Source organism: Anopheles nili, chromosome 2 (assembly GCF_943737925.1).
Source record: "Anopheles nili chromosome 2, idAnoNiliSN_F5_01, whole genome shotgun sequence".
NCBI lineage: Eukaryota > Metazoa > Arthropoda > Insecta > Diptera > Culicidae > Anopheles > Anopheles nili.
In genome coordinates this window covers 61612230-61631136 of record NC_071291.1, presented here as the reverse complement: position 1 = coordinate 61631136, position 18907 = coordinate 61612230, and the positions used below count along the sequence as shown (strand labels likewise).

Here is an 18907-nt window from a genome sequence, read left to right as displayed (position 1 = left end):
GAAGTCATAATCCACGACATTCAAAAACCTCCCTCCCTCACTAGCTGCACTCCAGATAACAAAAGACAAGCGCGCGATAGAGGAAGCGTTAGATATCCTTTTTGAGCTTTTGTTCAAATCTATTGCCCAAGCATTTCCCAATTAGCGTTCATTTCCCTTCCATCGTTTCATAGGAAAACTCCTGAAAGCCCATAGCTTATTCAGATGCTAAAAAAAAATGTATGCTAAATTTTTGTAAAATTCAAATAACGCTTGCTCCTGGACACGCACTAAGCACACGAGATATGAAATACCCCATACCCACTGCAGAGATAAAGAGAATGACAGAGAGAGAGAGAGAGAGAGTTTTGCATTTTCGTTTCGCTTGCAACGCACAAGCAAACCGACCCAGCTAGTTCACATAAGTCTCTAATAATCATTTCCTTCCGTAGTCGCGAAAAAGAGAAAACAGAATCGAATGGGTTAATTTATTGTGTAATGATTTTTTAACCTCTTATTTAAATAATCAAATATAACTACCAGACAATAAACGTTCATTGTCATCAGCATAAAAGGTACTGTTCCTTTTCGGTTATTTAAACTTTCACTTTCATTTTTTATTTTCCTTTTAATTCCTCGTGATCCTCTCGGTAATAAAGGCGAAAGAAAGTCTCGCATTAGCTTGAATCACAAACCAATCTCACACGAAAAAGTAACGATTTTCTTTACGCCCAATGTGTCATCTTAACGGATGTGCATTTTAATTCGGGAGGGAAATTCCAACGAAAAGAGTCCTTTTTTGTATATTGCACTGTTTTAACGAATCCAACCGTGCGCCGTTTATTGCTTTCAGTTCATGTTTTCAACCACCGTGGTGTAGTACATACTCCCTCACCCAGTTCACTGGAAAACTACCGGCACCGTTTGCGCATGCGCGTGTACTGTAACCCTTGTGCACCTGCACGGACCCCACGAGGTTGGTTTGCTCGCGATCATCGCGTTAACGAAGTGCTACCCGTTTTGCTGACCCTGCTGTGGTTTATTCCACCCCCCTCGGCACAATTCATGATCGTTTGCAATCGCTTGTATATTTATATTTATATGTATGTATATTTATATGCGCTTGGTTTTGTATATATGCATGCATGTATATAGTCGAGGCACATTAGATTGTGGCGCGTTGCGCGTGTTGTACACATATCATCCTAACGATGTCCTAATTCAAGTTCGTTAAATACTGTTACGTCGAATAAAACACGTATAAGACACTTCCGGAAACAAGAAATAGAAAGATATAGGTAGGGAGAGGAAGCAACCACTTCGACCTCCCCGCTAAAAAGCTAAACCACTTGGTAAGGCCATCTCGATCACTCCGTTTGCAATGGCCGAATGCTGGTGTGTACCAGCAGCGTGGCCAGTTCCAGCTCCTCGCTGTACTTGTTCCGTAGCGGAACGCTCCGGTAACCGGTCCGTATGGCGCCGAGCGGGAATACGGCTTGCCCGATGAAGTTCGGTTCCCCGAACATGTCCTCGTCCTGCACCTCGAAGCGAATCATCGCAAAATGCGGATTCGCTATCCGGAACTCGCAGATTTCGTTCCAAATCGGGTTCAATCCGTTGTCCGCTGGAATGGGAACGAAGGGAGAATAGCTTAAATAAGGCTGGAAAGAGGCTTAAGGACGGGTTCCTTGCTTACCTATGGCACGCGTGCGGTGCTTTATGCCACCATCGAACGTCGCGCCCAGCACCTCCACCTCGACCAGTGGGCTCGTAATGTTTCGGCTGACTTTGCACAAGTTCCGACCCCCGATAATGCGCACGTTTACAATCACCTCACCCACGCCGACCAACGTGTTCGGATCGGTCGGATCGAACTCGTCGCGGAACATAAACTCTGGCTTTAGCAGGTACCCGCAGCCACCGTTGTCACGAAATTTGGCCTGATTCAGTTGCATCGGCTTATCGGGCGTTTGGAAGTTGAGCGCGATCATCTGCGATCCGCAGTTCCAAAGTGCCGTCGGATGGTAGTTCGACGAGTCGAGCCGCTGTCCCTTGGGGTACACCCGGCTCAAGTGGTTCCGATGGTACCGAACGAATAGAACGCGCGTCTCCGGCTGCAGGAAATACTTCTCCGCTTTTGTCTCCGGAAAGCTGGACATTTCGTAGAACATCCAAGAAGCGGGATGATGCTTGAACGGTACGCTCCGGCAGTAGATGATGAGATCGGACATTTCCTTTGCAACGCGCGAATTGCGCTCCATCTTGCGCCGTTCGTTCTCCATCGCGCTGGCGTTTTGTGCCGCTTCCTTGATGGCGCACATCCACTCGTAGGCCAGCTCTTTTGTCTGCACGCCTACCTCGAACACGTTCTGCATCGTGGGGTTCTGGATGCGCAGTATCCGCTCGATATCCGGGTGGTTGCTATATGCCATTTCCACCACGGCACCATGCACATCCAACGAGCCTGTGAGATGATAAAAATTCCAAGTTTCAGAACCACTCAGAGGAGGAATGCCGAAAAGCGTTACCTTTTTGTAAACTACCCAACATTAGTGGTTCGTTGGCTCCGTCATCTACCAGCGTTCCGTCGTCCATTGCGCTTAGCTCTTGCACGTAATTGGCCGGGAAGTAGTGTTGCCTTTTGCCACCGTAATCACCCAGCCACCAGTCGTTGCCCTTTTTCACCACGTTGCTGATGATGGCGTGCTTGCAGAAAGACAGCTCGTCATCGCGCTGGGCTTTGTAGTCGTACAGCGCCTTAACCGTCACATTCTCGCTGGTGACTGTTGCCGGATCCATGTACCCGTACGCGCCGCTTTCCTCCGGCACCTACACAAAACGGGAAATTCATCAAGCTTTAAGGCGTATCGATAAGGATTAACGAATGGCGCTTTCCACTCACGTCCATCGTGTTGATGCGTCTAATCATTTCACGCGGAATGGGATACGTTAGCGTCACCTTCCGGTACAGGGGATGCTTTGAGTAGAAATTGACCAGATCCACCAGACTCTCGAACTCCATGCCTCCCATTTCGTACAAACGTCCTTCCACCCGGATGCGACAGTGCTTGAACTTGCCGTGTGCGCTAAAAGGACAAGAAAAGCATGCCAAACGAAGAATTGTAAACTCTCCCGGAAAGATGATGCACGTTGCCGTGTACACACCGGAACGAAATAACAAACGCCTTTGGTCCTTTGTCACTGGGTCGCACCAGAAAGGCCCCATCCTGCGGGACCTGATTGAGTACGATTTCGGACTGTTCGCGCGTTGTCGTGTTATGGTACCACTCTTTCGTCTCGTGTTTGTTCGGTTGCGGGACAGGTTCCTTAAGCGTGATATAAAATTCCTATAAAAGAAGCGAAAAGGCGGGAAATTAATATCACATTGCAACAGAAATCGTTGAACACTTACTGCACTTCGTAGCGCAACCTGGCGATAGTTCATAATCAAGCTATACAGGCTGTCGAATAGCACGTTTTCCATCAGATAGTACTTCGTGACGCCTTTGTCCTGTTTTAGCTTGATGCGACAGTGGTTCGGTTTGCCTTGGCGCCAGAACGATAGGCAGTAGTCCCCGACGAATGTGACGCTTTCCCGCACCAGAAACGTGCCGTCTCCGAGGTGCGAAAATTGCTTCAGCAGCTTTTCCGCCTCTTCCCGCCCACCGGTCAGCTTACCGTGGAACCAATTCTCCCCAAAATGAAGCTCATCGTTCGACAGTATTGTACCATCGCCGCGGGACCGGTTCGCAAATCCATTATCCTCACGTTCATCGTCCCGACCGTCATTGTCACGATCGGGTCTAGAACAACGGAAACACAGCGTTCAAACACTATTGTTAAGAGGGAAAGTACCGAAACCAGGCGCTTACCGTTGACTGTCCGTATAGAATAATTTATGCTGCGTCAGCACGAAAAAGTGTGCATTCCAGCCCTTATCGACCGGATCCTCCAGATACAGGATACCATTCTTGACGGTATTCCTGATGTCCAGCTCGCTCTCGTCCGTAGCCCGCAGCAGTATGGATGCCTCCTTGCCAGTCTCGTCCACCACCAGCATACCGTTCTCGGGGAGCTTTTTGTGCTTCAGAATGATCTTACGCTTCAGCTGCTGCGGTGACGGCAGCTGCGTTTCAGCTTTGTCGATCTGTTGCGTCAGCAGCATTTCACCGAACACCTCCTGCATAGCCTGTGCCATACGGCGTTGCTGCGTGAGCGAACAGTTCTGCTCGATGGAAAGTATCAGTGGATATTCGGAGGTGATGAAGGCGTGCTCCTTTATCGTGCGAATCACGTCCATGAATTTGATCCTCGTTGTGAACGTATGCCCGTGGAAGATTAGCGGCATATTGTCCGGACCGTCCCAGCAGTCTAGCTCGATGCAACGGCATCCCATGCGTAGTGCTCGGGCGTATGCTTCGACCGATGATTCACTGGAAAATTGGTCCCCTGTAAGGTACGTGTTGTGGGACGACGATACCCAGTAGTGGGCGAGAGGCCGTGTCATGTCCTGGTACACCGTGTCGCACCGTTTGTCCCATATTTCGTTTTGGCGCGAGAACAAAAAGTCGATGAACTAAAACGAAGCGCACACGTGACACACCGTTAGATATGAGGGATGATTCTACAATAATCTCCGACCAGCCGCAACGGCAAATTACCTCATGTAATCGCAGATAGGGTTCGCTCACATCACGTGCCGGGTCTTGAATGTAATCGTTGATGAACTTTGCAACCGTCTCTTCGCTATGGCAATCACTGCCGTCGTCCTCCTGTTGTTCTTTGGTTAGGAACCTTCGAAACTCCTGCAGCGTCACGGTTTGCCCGTTTTGGCTGTAGTTGGCCATGCGGATCCCGTCGAAGTATTCCGGCAGCGCGCTCGGGGGGAGGATCAACCGCTGGTACAACCGTGTGAAGTCGTCGAACCCGAGCTCGTTCCGTCGCCGTGTGTCAACTTCGTGGAAGACTTCGTTCAGCTTGGCGGTGGAAATTTTGCAGTTTATTTTCGGCAGGAAGGACCGAATGTCCTTCAGACTAGCGGTGCCGTTGGCTTCCATCAGGTAAAACTCCCGTCTGAGCCACCGTTCAATCTGCAACCAGTACGGTGAGGTAATGGTGTCTGAGATCAGATACTTCAGTCCTTTCAGCCACATGTCCGCTTCCTTTTCCGAGAACGCTACAAATAGTAAACCATGTGAGGAACGTTGCCACCAAGCGTGCTTGTTGGATTCGACATACCCACGATCGAAATGGTGCGCAGTTTAAAATCGTTGCCATGCAAAATGACGAAGCACTTGCGTGGTTCGCATTTTTTTGCCTCTTCGGGCCATTTTTCGAAATCTTTCGATTTCTTTGCGGGTCGTACTTCCTTCACCTCACGCAATTCTAGCGACCCTTCGTAGTTACTCCGTCCGTTGGTTTGTACCGAGGACCATATGATCTGCGAATGAAAAGTAAAGTACACCATCGGAATGCTGCCGTTCGCTGCCATATGGTATGCCTGTTTGTTGTCACCGAGCTTACCTGGCGAGTTTCTCGTCGTAGCATAAGCGTTTTCTTTTCCGGTCGCTTGCGGGGATAAAACTTCTGGATCAACGTGCCCCGCTCTAGCTGGCAAATTATCTGTTCCATCTCTCCGAGAGCTGCCAGACAGCTCGCGGCCGTCCCCCCGACACTGAAACTCATCCTGCCTAATGGTTTCAATTGTGGGGAAATCGAACGAACCACACGCCAATCTCTATTCTGTTCTATCAACGTGGATCCGCGCTGCTGCTACACTCGGTGGTGCCCACGATCTCGGGAAACATTGTTTCCGTTCAAAACTACCAAGAAGGCAACATGGAAAAAGAAAGTTTCGTACTATCTTCGGCAGGAAGGTCTTCTTCTTCTTTTGCGCGTTTCTGCCACGGTATGGAAAGGCTTTCTAAGTTTTTCACCAGCTGTCTCGAGTGTGGCACAAATTGAGATAAAAAAGGCTCCCCTCGGTGGTAAGTATAACACAGTCGTACCCTTAGAACTTTTCGTTTTTACCTACAACTTGTATTATTTGTACAACATTCGAAAAATAACCATGTTTTGACAGTCATATGGTAAACAGTTGGATTTTGACATTCTCTCTCTGTGGTTAGGGAGCAATTTTAACCAATTTAAAATCTTTTAATCATCATCAAATTAAAGAAGTTTAAAGCAAGTCATAAGTTAAAGAAAAGTTATCGATTATATGGAGGTTTCGTGTAATAATACCAGGTCTACAACTATTGTAATTCTATTGTTCTGGTGTAAAATAAAAATGCATAGAACATAACATAATTTCAAAACCCGTGCTGTCAATGGCAAATGCCGACTGGCAAATGTCAACGTGGGTTGTCAAAGAAACACGCGCTGCGTAAAATATCAACATCATGGACGAACCGGAGGCCGGACTTAATTTTCACGAATTTGAGCTTGATGAACGTCTGTTGAGGGTAAGAATGTGTTGTTGATGGTAACGCTTTAACAAACAAGTCAATTTCAATGTTTGCCGTTCTTTTCCGGCAGGATATTGCGCGTTTGGGATGGATCTCCCCGACGCTTGTCCAGGAGAAGGCTCTGCCATTTTTGTTGGAAGGAAAGGACGTGCTGATACGAGCCCGTACCGGTTCGGGAAAGACGGCTGCATTCGCCATTCCGATCATTCAAAATGTTCTTCGTCGTAAGGGAGAAGCCACCGTGCGCGATACGTCCGTGCTAGTGATGGCTCCCAGCCAGGACCTGTGTCATCAAATCACAAAGGTGTTCGCTGATCTCACGTACTCGTGCGGTGCACTGGTGCGTGTGGTGGATCTTTCCTCGAAGGAAGAGCGAGGTACCCATCGGCACTTGCTGGCTGAGCGTCCAGATATCGTGGTGTCCACGCCGGCCCGGTTGCGCACCGTCTTAACCGACGGAACGCTCAACGTGCGCGAAAGTCTTCGGTGTGTTACGATCGATGAGGCGGATCTTATGTTTTCGTTCGGGTTCGAAAAAGATCTGAAAGCCGTTTTGAAACATTTTCCCCCGGTTCACCAGTCGGTACTTTGTTCGGCTACTTTGGAGGAGGACGTGGCAATGCTGAAGAAGATGATACTGCACAACCCGGTGATATTGAAGCTGGAAGAGCCTCAGCTAGCAGTCGGAAGCCAATTGACGCACTACCAAATCGAAGCGGAGGAAACCAACAAAGCTGCGATACTGTACACCGTGATGAAGTTGAAGCTGATCCAAGGAAAGTGCATTATTTTCGTGAAATCCGTCGATCGATGTTACAGGTAAGCGAACGCGTAGAGAGGTAAGGGTCGGGCACGAAACCATGATGAATGCATCTTTTTCCATGTAGAGGCAGCATTGAACGATGATCTCGTCATCACTGTTCATTGGCTGTCGCATGATATTGGGACTAATCTTCTCTCTGAATTGAATCCTGACTGTAATGGATTCTTAACACACCGAGAGGACATCAATTGATAGTATTTCTCAATTTCAGATTGAAGTTGTTCTTGGAACAGTTTGGTATTCGTTCCTGCATTCTGAACTCGGAGCTACCCATCAAGATCCGTTGTCACACGGTCAATCAGTTTAACCAGGTTTGTTTTAATAATATAATTTTAAAAAAATCATCTACGGTATTAACGTTCCAATCTCTTCCCAAAGGGTATCTACGATACAATTATTGCCTCCGACGAACTGATAGCAGAGAATCCCACATTGGTACAGACAAAAAATGCGAAGAAGCCAACCACCAAACAGTTGCTGCAACCGAAGGAATCGGAATCCAGTGTTTCGCGCGGGATCGACTTTCAGTGCGTTTCGTGCGTGGTGAATTTCGATTTTCCTAGCGACCTCAACTCGTACATCCATCGTGCTGGCAGAACGGCCCGCGGGAGCAATAATGGTAGCGTGCTGTCGTTTGTGAGCGCGAACGAGTCGCAACTGAAGGAGCGAGTGGAGGAGTTTCTTCAGAGCCTGTCCGGTGATCATCAGTTCGTCATGAAGTGAGTTTATATTTGTAAGAGAAAACAAAAAGCTAACAACTTAACAACACATGTACGGTGGAATGCCGTAATTTGCAGGAATTTCAATTTTAACTTTGACGAGGTTGAAGCGTTCAAATATCGTGCGAAAGATGCTTGGCGCGCGATAACTAAGCTGTCCATCAGAGAGGCTCGAATCAAAGAGTTAAAAATGGAAATGTTCAACTCCGAAAAGCTAAAATCTTTCTTTGAGGAAAATCCCCGAGATTTGCACACACTGCGGCACGATCGGCCTCTGCACACGGTTCACGTGCAGGATCACTTGGGAGACGTCCCGGAGTACCTGGTGCCACCGGCGCTCAAACCGATGGTGGCCATTATGAACGCGAAACGGAAGCGGAAGTTTGAGGAGAAGAAGGCCGCCACAAAAAAACGGATCACAAAAGCCGACAATCCATTGTTGGTCGGTGGTTTAGACTATAAAATATAATGGTATAATGGTGGACTAACACTCACTCACACAATTTTGTAGTATTTTGTATTTTTGTTGTATTTCGTATGTTTGTAGCTAGATAACGGGGTTGGTTTATAAAACTAAACAAATCTACTTGCTATGCCGAGTAGTTTGGTGTAATCGGCCCCCTTCGCTTGCGTTTTCTCCTTCAAGATGGTCCGCAGGATCGTCGGAATGGGCACGTGAATGCGCGTTCCAAGGGGTGTGCCATTGTCGTCGATCAGCACCAGGTTGTTGCTGTCGAATTTCGGCACCTTGGGTTTCTGGAACTGCTTGCATCCGACGAGAATGCCTTTCTTTTTCTGTCCCTTGATCGCCACCAGCACTTTGTCGCCGATTCTACCGACGCTTTGTTTGTTGTAAACGTGAATGCACTTCGGCGGCCGGCCCTCAGCCATGGCCAGTTTACCAATATCGCTGTTGTCGACCACGCGGAGCCGGGCTAGCTTGCGAATTTCATTGCACACGCTTGTTGTGTGTATCGAACGCGTTAGCACGCCATGTGGTAACGTTCGAACTATGAAGTTTGTGAACATTTTCCGTAGATTTGCACTCGATTTGTTAAGATTTTTGCGTAACCGAGATGGAAGAAAATGAAGTGGGTTTGTTTTGGGTGTCTTTGCTGTCAAAAGCAACGCACGTGCTTCAAGATGCATACAGCATGGTTGGTTGGTTCGGAAAGGCGGATGTAATTCAATTTAAAGACTTAATAAAAGGGGTTTTTTGGTGGCTTTTTCAAGCGATCAACTTTAATTGCATATTGCGAGGAACTGCAAGGCACGTGCATAAAGCAATTAACGGTCATAAATTGTCGAAATAACTTAAGCAATTGAACAACAGTCAAAATGCCTCTAGCTACCTTGAATATAAACACACGCATGCACACACACGTGCATTCCACCTGCTCGGGATTGTCAGATCAGTGACATTCTCAATTCAATAGAAACATCGTTGGTATCTGCACATTGTTGTGCTATTTCTGTGTTAACCAATAGATTTAGCGTGCTTGCTCTGCTCATCTAATCATGCACCGTTCCAGAAACGTCCTTAGCCTGCTCTACCGGGTAGAGCGATTGAATACAGCCTCCGGATCGCTGCTAGCGAGGTAAGCGAACACTCGTTTCATTATCTCGCGCAATCCGGTGCAATGCGGATGATGTAACGCGAACGAAATACCGCCGGTCGCGAGTTTGCATGGCGTATCAAATTTAATGAGTTCTTTTTCTTTCTTCTGTTCCAGCAGCAGACACATTGCGACCGTTGTAGCACAACCGACTCACATCTGCCCAGCCCGGTTATGGGGGACATCCGGATCCACTAGCAGCTCCTTTAACGTGCATCAAAAGCGAACACTCTCGACCGAGAAAGACACAGCACGTGTGGAGGAGCCGAGCGAGAACGAAAAAAAGCTGACCCTGGAAGTGGAAGAGTTGCGTAAAGAAGCGACAGAGCTGACGGAAAAAGTTAAATCACTAGACGTATGTGTGTTTTGTGCTGCTAGTCGCGTTTTTCTAGTTCTGGTTTCTTACATTACGAATGTATGTTTTGTTTCGCTTCAGGATAAATACAAACGTGCGTTGGCTGAGAGTGAAAACATTCGCCGGCGGCTAACCAAACAGATCGACGATGCGAAGCTTTTCGGGATACAAGGATTCTGCAAAGACCTGCTGGAAGTGGCGGACATTTTGGGTCACGCCACGGAAGCCGTGCCGAAAGAAGAGGTTCGTTACCGTGCGAGTGTGTCGTAGTTAGACAGGTTTTAACGCGATCTCTCTGGTTTTGTCTCTCGTTGCAGATTTCCGACCAGAATCCTCACCTGAAGAACCTGTACGAGGGACTGTCAATGACGCGGCAACAGCTGAACAGTGTGTTTAAGCGCCACGGACTGGAAACCGTAAATCCGATGAACGAAAAGTTCAACCCCAACCTGCACGAGGCGTTATTCCAGCAGGAAGTGGCAAACGTGGAACCGAACACGGTCGTCGTGGTCAGCAAAATCGGTTACAAGCTGCATGATCGCTGCATACGTCCCGCGCTCGTAGGCGTAACGAAGGGTTAAATGTATCTAGACCAGCAAATCGATAGGGCCCATGTAAAGAGAGATATCTGTAACAATTTGAACCGCGAAATCCCAAAACAAAACAAGGGAAAATGCGCAATTTATTCCAAAATAAAACTCACATACAAGTTATCACGTGTTTCGATGGTACAAACTAAATTGTTTTTATTTTTTTCGTTTTATTTCCCGTTCCGAATGTCACTTAATTAAAAATAAACAAATAAATAGTAACGTGCGTTATTCAGCGTTACTGTCGTTACGCCACGTGAAAGAACCGTTACCATGCGTTACGCCGTCCGCCGGCAACGCTTTTCCAAAATCCAATTTGGCACCTTAAAAGCTGGCATTGCTACCAGAGTCGCAGGAATCTCAGGAGGTTGCTACTCCGATCGGCCTGGTATGCACGAGCGAACGAGACAGCGCCCGCCTTGCCGGCGGAGAAAGCGAGATCACACGATCAGCGATGCGAGCGGCGAAGGTCGTCCGGTCGAGCGAGCGAGACAGACGGTCGCGCTACCAGGCCGAGCTGGGTAGCCTCCTGCGAGCATGTTCTCCTGTTACAAAAGTCGGTTTTCTGGATGGCCCGTCGAATGCGGCAAATCGACGTCATGAAAATAGAAATTGCAGGGTTGGCGAACGCGATTTTTTCTAGCGCAAATTTTCGAAATAAGGATTTCTTTCAATGATAAATTAAATAAATCAAACGTAAAATGCTTCGTTTTACTCAATTACATTGTTTATTTTTCTCGCTACACATGCTTCGTATATTACAACTCTTTTGGAAGGGGAAGGAAAGAAAACTAAAAAACATTGCCCAATTGCTGCTCGTCGTGGAAATCGTGAAAATTTCGAAAATGAAAGAATAAACCACACCGGGGAGAATGCAGCGGGTCATAATGGACTCCGTACAGCCACATTTTCGCATTTCATTCCTTTCCCGCCTCCCCAATAAGCCCTGGGCAGCGGTACCTAGCGCTTAGGTATCATTCTTTTAATGCTATTCTTGCGATATATTTCATTCTTCATTCACGCACCCTAGAACCCTTGCTGGAATTGCTTCGAATCCATGCGCGCCGATATCAGCTCGAGCTGGCGTTTTGCCTCGCACAGGGGGAAGTTGTTCATATCGTAGTACTGCGGGGCGATCTGGAGGAGCCATTCAGCTGCAAGGAAAGAAAGAAAAAACAAAAGTAATCAATGAGAGCTTTATAACAAGTCCAACATATTCGCTGTCCAACAACTTACGCTTCACGTCCGTGACGGTTCTGATATAGTTCTTCGTCGTGAGCACAAACTCGTTGTAGATGACCCATTCCGGTTTGTGATCGAGACAGGTGGACGGATGCAGCTGCACCACCTGGTTATCTTTTATCGTTTGATAGTGCTTGGTACGTTCCAGATGAGCAACCTGCGGGTACAGAGAGAGAATAAGCGAGAATATTAACCCAAACGAAACTGTCAGGCAAGCTAACGCCACACGCTTGTCCACTCCACCTACCTGCATGAAGAAACCCTGCACCAGTGCTTTGCGAATGTTGAAATAATAATCCCGCGAGGTAAAATCGGTGCTGGTGCGTTGCAGCTGGAAGCGATCCATAATGCGAGCCAGCTGCTGCCGGACGTTGTCGGCCGACTTCAGCGAGCGGTAATTGATGAAGTTGTCGTAGCACCAGCCCTGGTCCTCGTTGTCTGTGGGTGAAGAGAAACCAACCACCGGATTAGTCAATGCAACAAGACCGACAAAACTGCTCTGCTTTGTGGGACTTACTTTGCTTAAAGGCGTGGTAAACGTTCAGCAGCGTCAGATGATCACCATCCACGTGGGCGAAGCGCATTTTAGCATCATCGGCAGCTTTTTTCATTTCGTTCGGTCGGACGAAACATTGTGGAACTGTAATGCGGAGGAGAAACATACAGCGGTTAGATAAGACGGAGGTGCACACTCCCATGAACAGTGGTATACATACCCGAAAGCATGGCCGTAATGGACAAGATCTCGTTGGAGCAGTTGTGCTGACAGCTCGCGATCAGCATCTTAGCGAGCTGGGGATCCAGTGGGAATTCCGCCATGACCGCACCGAGATCCGTCAAGTTACCGTCGTCATCGAGCGCGGCCAGATAGTTGAGCAGCTCGAGCGCACGCATCAGCGTTTCCGGGGCCGGCGGATCCATAAAGTCGAAGTGAACCAAATCATCGATGCCGAGCTTCTTCAGTTGTAATACCACCGTTCCTAAAAGGAGGACAAAAAATACCACGTTTTGATTAAGCCCAAGGGACGTCGACTTCTCGCCAATTTCTTACCCAAATTGGAGCGCAAAATCTCCGGATACGTGTTGTCCTGCATTTCCGTTTTGTAGGCCTTTTCCGTGTACAGTCGGAAGCACTTGCCGGGACGTGTTCGACCAGCACGACCGGCACGCTGCTGAGCGGAAGCCTTACTGATCGGTGACACCAGCAAGCTCTCGACGCGGATGCGCGGATTGTACACCTTCTGCTTGCTGAAGCCGGGATCAATCACAAATACGACACCATCGATCGTAAGCGACGTTTCGGCGATGTTCGTCGAGATGACCACCTTCCGGCCGATGGCTCCATTCGGGCGCCTCGGAGGCGCCGGTTCAAAGATTTTCTGCTGCATCTGGGGCGGCAGCGTCGAGTAGAGCGGAATGCATTTCAGCTCGCCCACATCCGGGCCCAGGTTGTCGATTTCGCGCTTAACCCGCTTGCATGCCTCTTCGATCTCTTCCTGTCCGGTCAGGAACATCAAAATGTCGCCCTCGATCTCTTCGCACATGTGAATCTGAATGACGGTGCGAATTGCCGCCTCAAGGTAGTCCCGTTCGGGCTCAGGCGTGTAGAAAATCTCCACCGGATGCGTTCGACCCGGCACGTTCATGAGAGGCGCGTTGTCAAAGTACTGCTGGAATTTGCCCGCGTCTAGCGTGGCAGACATGACCACCAGCTTCAAATCCTTCCGTTGACGAATCACCTCCTTCAACACGCCCATCAGCAGATCGGTCGCGAGTGTACGTTCGTGCGCTTCGTCGAGCAGGATCACCTGGTACGCTTCCAGCATCGGATCGCTCATGCCCTCGCGCAACAACATACCATCCGTCATGTACTTCAACAGCGTGCGCGGACTCGAACAGTCCTCAAAACGGATGCTATAGCCTACCTCCTGCCCCAGCATGACGTCCATTTCCTCCGAGACACGTTGCGCTACCGACATAGCGGCCACTCGGCGCGGTTGCGTGCACGCCACACCTTTCGAGCTCGTTTGCAGCGCGTACTCGACGCACCATTGAGGTATCTGCGTTGTTTTCCCGGAACCAGTTTCGCCCACGAGCACGATGCACTGGTGCTCCGAAAGCAACCGCATAAAGTCGGTCTTGTATTCGAACACCGGCAGCGTTATGCGCTTCTTGTACAGATTGTAGTATTTCTGGCTGTAGGCGACCCCGTTCAGTGGGTTCTTTCCGCCCGGTGTGGCCACCGGTCCTGCGGACATTGCCGATGGCTTGGTGAAACTCGACGAAGTTCCGCTACCGGCGTTGAATTTCGATGAGCCTGCCCCGGCGGAATTCGCCGCGGCTTTCTCTTCCCTGTAAGAAGAAGAGCTATTAGAATTGTGGGAGATAATTGCGGATTTTCGAACATTTACATGTTTACGCCCAGAATTTTACATGTCCCCAGTGCCCAGACGCCAACCAGAACGTGGTCTGCCTTGAAGGGAGACGTGAAACACACACACCCACTCACACGCACATGACACAACATGACACACAATGCGGTTGCCTTACCTACGTTTCTTGATGAACGGATCCATGACTTCTATGCGCCGTTTAGACATTTATCCGCTGACTTTATGCCGCTACCGTAGGGTGGAACTGTTGCTCGATGTCCGCCGTACGCTTACCGACGTAAATACAGCCCTTTACCGGTGTTGTTTTCGATTTTGTGGCAGCTAACAACAAAAACTCAACCTTCCAACCGCACTCACTAGCGTTGGGCACACTCGTGTTTTCTTCTTCTTCCGTTCTTGATGTGACTGAAGCGAAACGCTCATATACTTCCTGCAACACTGCCGATCTGCCCGCACTTATAGCGTCCACCGGTGCAGCTATAGCCCGTGCCAAAGGACCGTAAACTACTTCCAGCTGCGTGGCGTGGGATTTACATTTGTGCTTGAAATGTGCGCTAGACGTCGGAGGCTGCTCAATTAGCCTTTATTTCACTAATAACCACTTCACTATTGATCTTGATAGTCGCTAAAAAATGGCGTGCCGATATGTCAAACGACTTTTATTCAGCAACGGTACAAGGTTGCTAGAGACGGGTGTTTTGAGCTATGCTTTTGGCTGACCGGTGTTTTGCTGAATACTTTTTTGTTGATTTTAGTTTAATAAAAAATCTTTGAAATGTATTAATTTTAAATATCGCTAATCTATAAATAATCAATTGGTAATTACACGCTTTTGGAAAAAAACAAATGCAATTCCATGATGGTAGAACATTAGTGTGATTTAAAAGAATAGTATGAGAAAAAGTGTGGTTCAATTTTTATGTTCTAGAAGAAATAATAGACAATATCTTTCATTTTGAAAAAAAATGTAATATACAGTACTTTTACTCAAATTCAAGCAGGATTGAAAAGCAAGCAGGATAGCAGGATAGCTAATTGAAAAGCAGGACAAAAAATAAAAGGGAAAAATAAAAAAAAACTAACTAGAATCGGCATTAGTTTTACTTGTAAATTCATAAAAACCACCTGGAATTGAAGATAAAAAGGTCAGTAGACTTTAGTATGTTAAGATTCTATAACTTTTATTCAATTTAAAATGTTTACTTACTTATTAGGCAACACATCTGAGGCACTTAGCGGTCATGGTCTGCTCTAGGAGAAACTGCAACAACCCGTGGTTAAACGTCGTCTTCTGCTAATCCCTTTTGGTCCTTTTGGCGGACGAACAATCTACAGTGAACACATTGAATTTTTGTAAAGACAATAAGCAGATTGAGAATCAGAATCTGGCTGTAAATAAATGCCTATCCACAAGTGTGAAAAACCATGATTCCTGACAAATGAATGAATTTGTTTTTTTAGATTCACTCATTCAAGAAAGCTAACATTGTGCATGTAAATAATTTAACATTTTTTTTACATACCACTTGCTTTAGCCGAACTTGACGAAACACTCCTTCAACACCACTTGATCCTGCTGCTGCGCGGAAAACAATAGTAATCTGATACTTTATGCCGTGGCAGGATACCGAAGAGTTCTTGAGACGTGTTTTGACACCAGTTGAACAAAAGATGTCCTAAGTTCAATGCCGAATTAAATGAATCATGCTGTGAAAATATGCCATAATATTTATATTCGAATAAACTCGCCGGTAACGAGGTCAGTGTCACAACCTTCCCAGATTTGATTTTATTCTAAAATTTTACCTTCTCTGTGATTCTTATGAGGGAAGCTGTGGAATGAAAGAAAATCCGTCTTCTTTTGAGCGCGCATTTTGTTAAATACATGCTGCTAATAAAACACACAATACATAGCTTAAAATAAAACATTTTTTGTCCAATTTATTGTCTTATTCAGTACCCATAACGACTGATTGTGTATCGTTATGCTAGCTTAAAATCGATGTTTACGACCAGAACCTTGCTTGTGAGTTAATTTACTTCCCGGAACTCATTTAAATGCTGCTGGGCTGAGCCTTAATCTCACCGTTCCGTACCAAACAAACTCATAAACCGCAGCATGGTTCGGGCAGAATACACACACAACGGATACCGACGGTAACACTTTTTGTAGGTGTCCTTCCGCTTGAGGTCTGCATACGAGAGCCCACTTTCGAAGGAATCCTTCAACGGCTTGGGTATGCTTTTACTATTCTCCACACTAAAACTGCATTAGAGAAGCACAGGAAAAATTATTTAGAGGCACTTACCAACATCACCGACGGGATGAGAAAAATTGGGTTTTAAAAACATACGCAATAAACTCATAAATGACCTTCGCCTGGGTGTCCTGCGGCTCGGCCCCGGCGGCCAGTTGGCAGATGAGAGAAAAGGCACATTTCAGTGGATCAGTTTGCAGGATTTTATTCCAGTTGATTTTTGCCTCAAATTCCTATCGCAAAAACGGAAGAAAGCACTTGAAATCGAGCCTATATTTTCGGTCTTTTTTGCAAGCTTTTCACGCATTTCATTTCCATTTCGGTTCGTAGATTGTAGGTTTAGATTGTACTTATGCAATGCACTTCTACTTATGTGGGAAAAGCGGAATTTCGTAAGGATTTTTCCTCTCTCACTCCTATTACCATGTGCTGCGGAAAAATAACGCACACGTACACGTCTCCAAAGGACGGGAAAAACGTACCAAACGCTCCTCCTACTTTTTCCTTACAGGACGGAAATCGGCCATCGAGCGCATGGCGGAAATGCGGCACCAGCGAACAAAAAAAAACCCTCCGTCTGTGCGGGAAAACGTGCGCACGATGGCTGACTTTTGGTGACAAAAAAAGGGCGCAGCATATGCAATCCCCTTTCGGGGGATTTATGTACACCACGTAATAACCTAATGGCGGTTAAACGAAGTTGTGTTTGTAGGTCCTTTGGCAAGGAAAAGTCCCTCGTGTACACTCCGATTTCCCCGAGGCCACCCACTATCCGTCGGATAAGTATCGAGAAGGGCGATTGTGTTGGAGCATGTTGGAAATATTAGTTTCCCATCCTTCGAGCGAGATAGTTTTTTAAAAGCATTGCATAGTGTTCCACCATTATGGGAGATGGGATTTTCCTTTTGTGGTTGCGATCCCCAGTTGCTCTTTTTCTTAGTTTGGCTTGCTTCTTTTGGGTGCATTATCCACCCGCACAGTAATGCACAAATGACCAAGAAGCCACCCAACTACCATAATGCACCATTCGAACTATGCGTTTAAATGCACGCACGGCTCGCTTCTCTTCGTGGTCCAATCATACTTACCATTAGGGCGGCCGTTCGGTTGTATGATAACGATGGACCAAGATCCCGCTTTCCCAACGCCATGAAGAGTGGTTTCGATAGCTTCATAAAGTCCTGCGCCAGCAGATGCAACGTGTACAGGGAGCCCAACGTCACCACGGCAAGCACAATCAGCCTGCAATGCGAAACGTATCCTTTAAGAAGCTTTTTCGTGCTCACTGATATGTTATGCCGACGGTAATGATGATTTGGTAAATGATACGATTGATTGCTTAGGTCTTAGGTATGATTCGAAATTTAAATACACCGTTACGAATACTAATGATGATAAGATGTAGTATAATCTTAAAAAACTTTTTTCGCAAAACATGCTTTTTAATTGAATGCATTAAACAGCCCTACACGTCTACAAAAAAACACATAATTCGAATCTCGCTAATTTAACATATTTTTATCTTATTTTTTTAAACATAAATTTATCATAACTCGTACAGTTTTGTATCTATGCTGTTTGCACGGCTATGTAATTCAGAGAGCACCTTCCAATTTAAGGTATTCTCGTTCTAAACACGCTGGCAACTGGCCCCCAAAGAGGCTTAATAGTTGGAGCCACTTTAATAAGCAAAGCCTTAACGAACGGATCATGGAATATTTCTTCTTTTAGTAGTAGTTAGTCAACAATCGTTGTCGCTCAGGGCCTACATTGATCAGGTTTCTTTGATTTTAAATTTCACGTAACCGCAGAATCAATCCTGCGCAACGGGATCTAATTGGACGAAAAATAATCGTAAAAAAAACTACACACCATGTGACACGACCCAGGCACCCTATCAGCTACACTCGTAACCGTCACTATCACTTAAAATGCCATTTTCTTCACATTACCACCAAACACGATCGAGCCCGCGACTTACCTCCATCCCATCGTAGCGTGCCGTGTTTTTTTTTCGTTCTACGCGCGAAAAGCAAGTTACGCAAAAGCAGCTGCTATCCGCGCAAGCGACGGCGTCGTCATCCACGCTGGAGGTTTCGTTTCCCAGCACACTTCCGTGACCGATAGCACGTGACTGACCGCACGATTTGGCGGTTAGTAAATTTCACACTTTACACCACCGTTGCATAGCCGGCCACCGACGGATGCTCGTTGGCAATTTTCAGCTTCAATTTTCCAAGCCACAATTTTCCCAACTCAATTACACTTTCCCTTTTTCCACACGCCTCCGGGCGGATTGGATGAGAAACGTTTCCTCGCCGGTATTCACCCAAAGATCCTCCTCAATCACGCACTAAAACCTTCTGCGCAGCAGCACTTTTGCGTGCGTAGCAGATCCTCCACGCGGCTCGACTAAAAGACCAATCGACCTGGTGGCGGTGTGCGACTCCAAGGGGCAGCTTTCT

General features: G+C 47.0%; 6 protein-coding genes across 6 annotated transcripts; 2 read left to right on the top strand and 4 right to left on the bottom strand.

Moving 5' to 3' along the window:
* Positions 1-780: 780 nt before the first annotated feature.
* LOC128722213 (1-phosphatidylinositol 4,5-bisphosphate phosphodiesterase gamma-1) lies at positions 781-5664 on the bottom strand. Its single transcript, XM_053816067.1, has 10 exons — positions 5503-5664; positions 5218-5419; positions 4641-5155; positions 3852-4555; positions 3392-3782; positions 3145-3326; positions 2882-3065; positions 2508-2808; positions 1676-2443; positions 781-1603 (listed from the first exon to the last, which is right to left on the bottom strand). Exons 1-10 carry the CDS (start codon positions 5662-5664, stop codon positions 1347-1349), a joined length of 3666 nt encoding a protein of 1221 aa, XP_053672042.1. The 3' UTR covers positions 781-1346.
* A 716-nt stretch (positions 5665-6380) lies between these two features.
* Positions 6381-8457, top strand: LOC128727377 (probable ATP-dependent RNA helicase DDX56). Its single transcript, XM_053821291.1, has 5 exons — positions 6381-6443; positions 6517-7265; positions 7481-7580; positions 7648-7988; positions 8067-8457. The coding sequence occupies exons 1-5, from the start codon at positions 6381-6383 to the stop codon at positions 8455-8457; spliced, it is 1644 nt and encodes a 547-aa protein (XP_053677266.1).
* Positions 8458-8552: 95 nt separating this feature from the next.
* Positions 8553-9017, bottom strand: LOC128727368 (39S ribosomal protein L14, mitochondrial). The gene has a single exon (XM_053821279.1). It carries the CDS (start codon positions 9015-9017, stop codon positions 8562-8564), a length of 456 nt encoding a protein of 151 aa, XP_053677254.1. The 3' UTR covers positions 8553-8561.
* Positions 9018-9506: 489 nt separating this feature from the next.
* Positions 9507-10667, top strand: LOC128720536 (grpE protein homolog, mitochondrial). Its single transcript, XM_053814210.1, has 4 exons — positions 9507-9586; positions 9725-9959; positions 10041-10202; positions 10277-10667. The coding sequence occupies exons 1-4, from the start codon at positions 9507-9509 to the stop codon at positions 10538-10540; spliced, it is 741 nt and encodes a 246-aa protein (XP_053670185.1). The 3' UTR covers positions 10541-10667.
* A 617-nt stretch (positions 10668-11284) lies between these two features.
* Positions 11285-14391, bottom strand: LOC128720535 (putative pre-mRNA-splicing factor ATP-dependent RNA helicase PRP1). Its single transcript, XM_053814209.1, has 7 exons — positions 14342-14391; positions 12843-14143; positions 12508-12771; positions 12309-12431; positions 12039-12229; positions 11786-11948; positions 11285-11703 (listed from the first exon to the last, which is right to left on the bottom strand). Exons 1-7 carry the CDS (start codon positions 14389-14391, stop codon positions 11576-11578), a joined length of 2220 nt encoding a protein of 739 aa, XP_053670184.1. The 3' UTR covers positions 11285-11575.
* A 1875-nt stretch (positions 14392-16266) lies between these two features.
* LOC128727360 (uncharacterized) lies at positions 16267-18434 on the bottom strand. The gene is made up of 4 exons (XM_053821267.1): positions 18424-18434; positions 17531-17684; positions 16539-16675; positions 16267-16450 (listed from the first exon to the last, which is right to left on the bottom strand). Exons 1-4 carry the CDS (start codon positions 18432-18434, stop codon positions 16267-16269), a joined length of 486 nt encoding a protein of 161 aa, XP_053677242.1.
* Between the last annotated feature and the right edge of the window lie 473 nt (positions 18435-18907).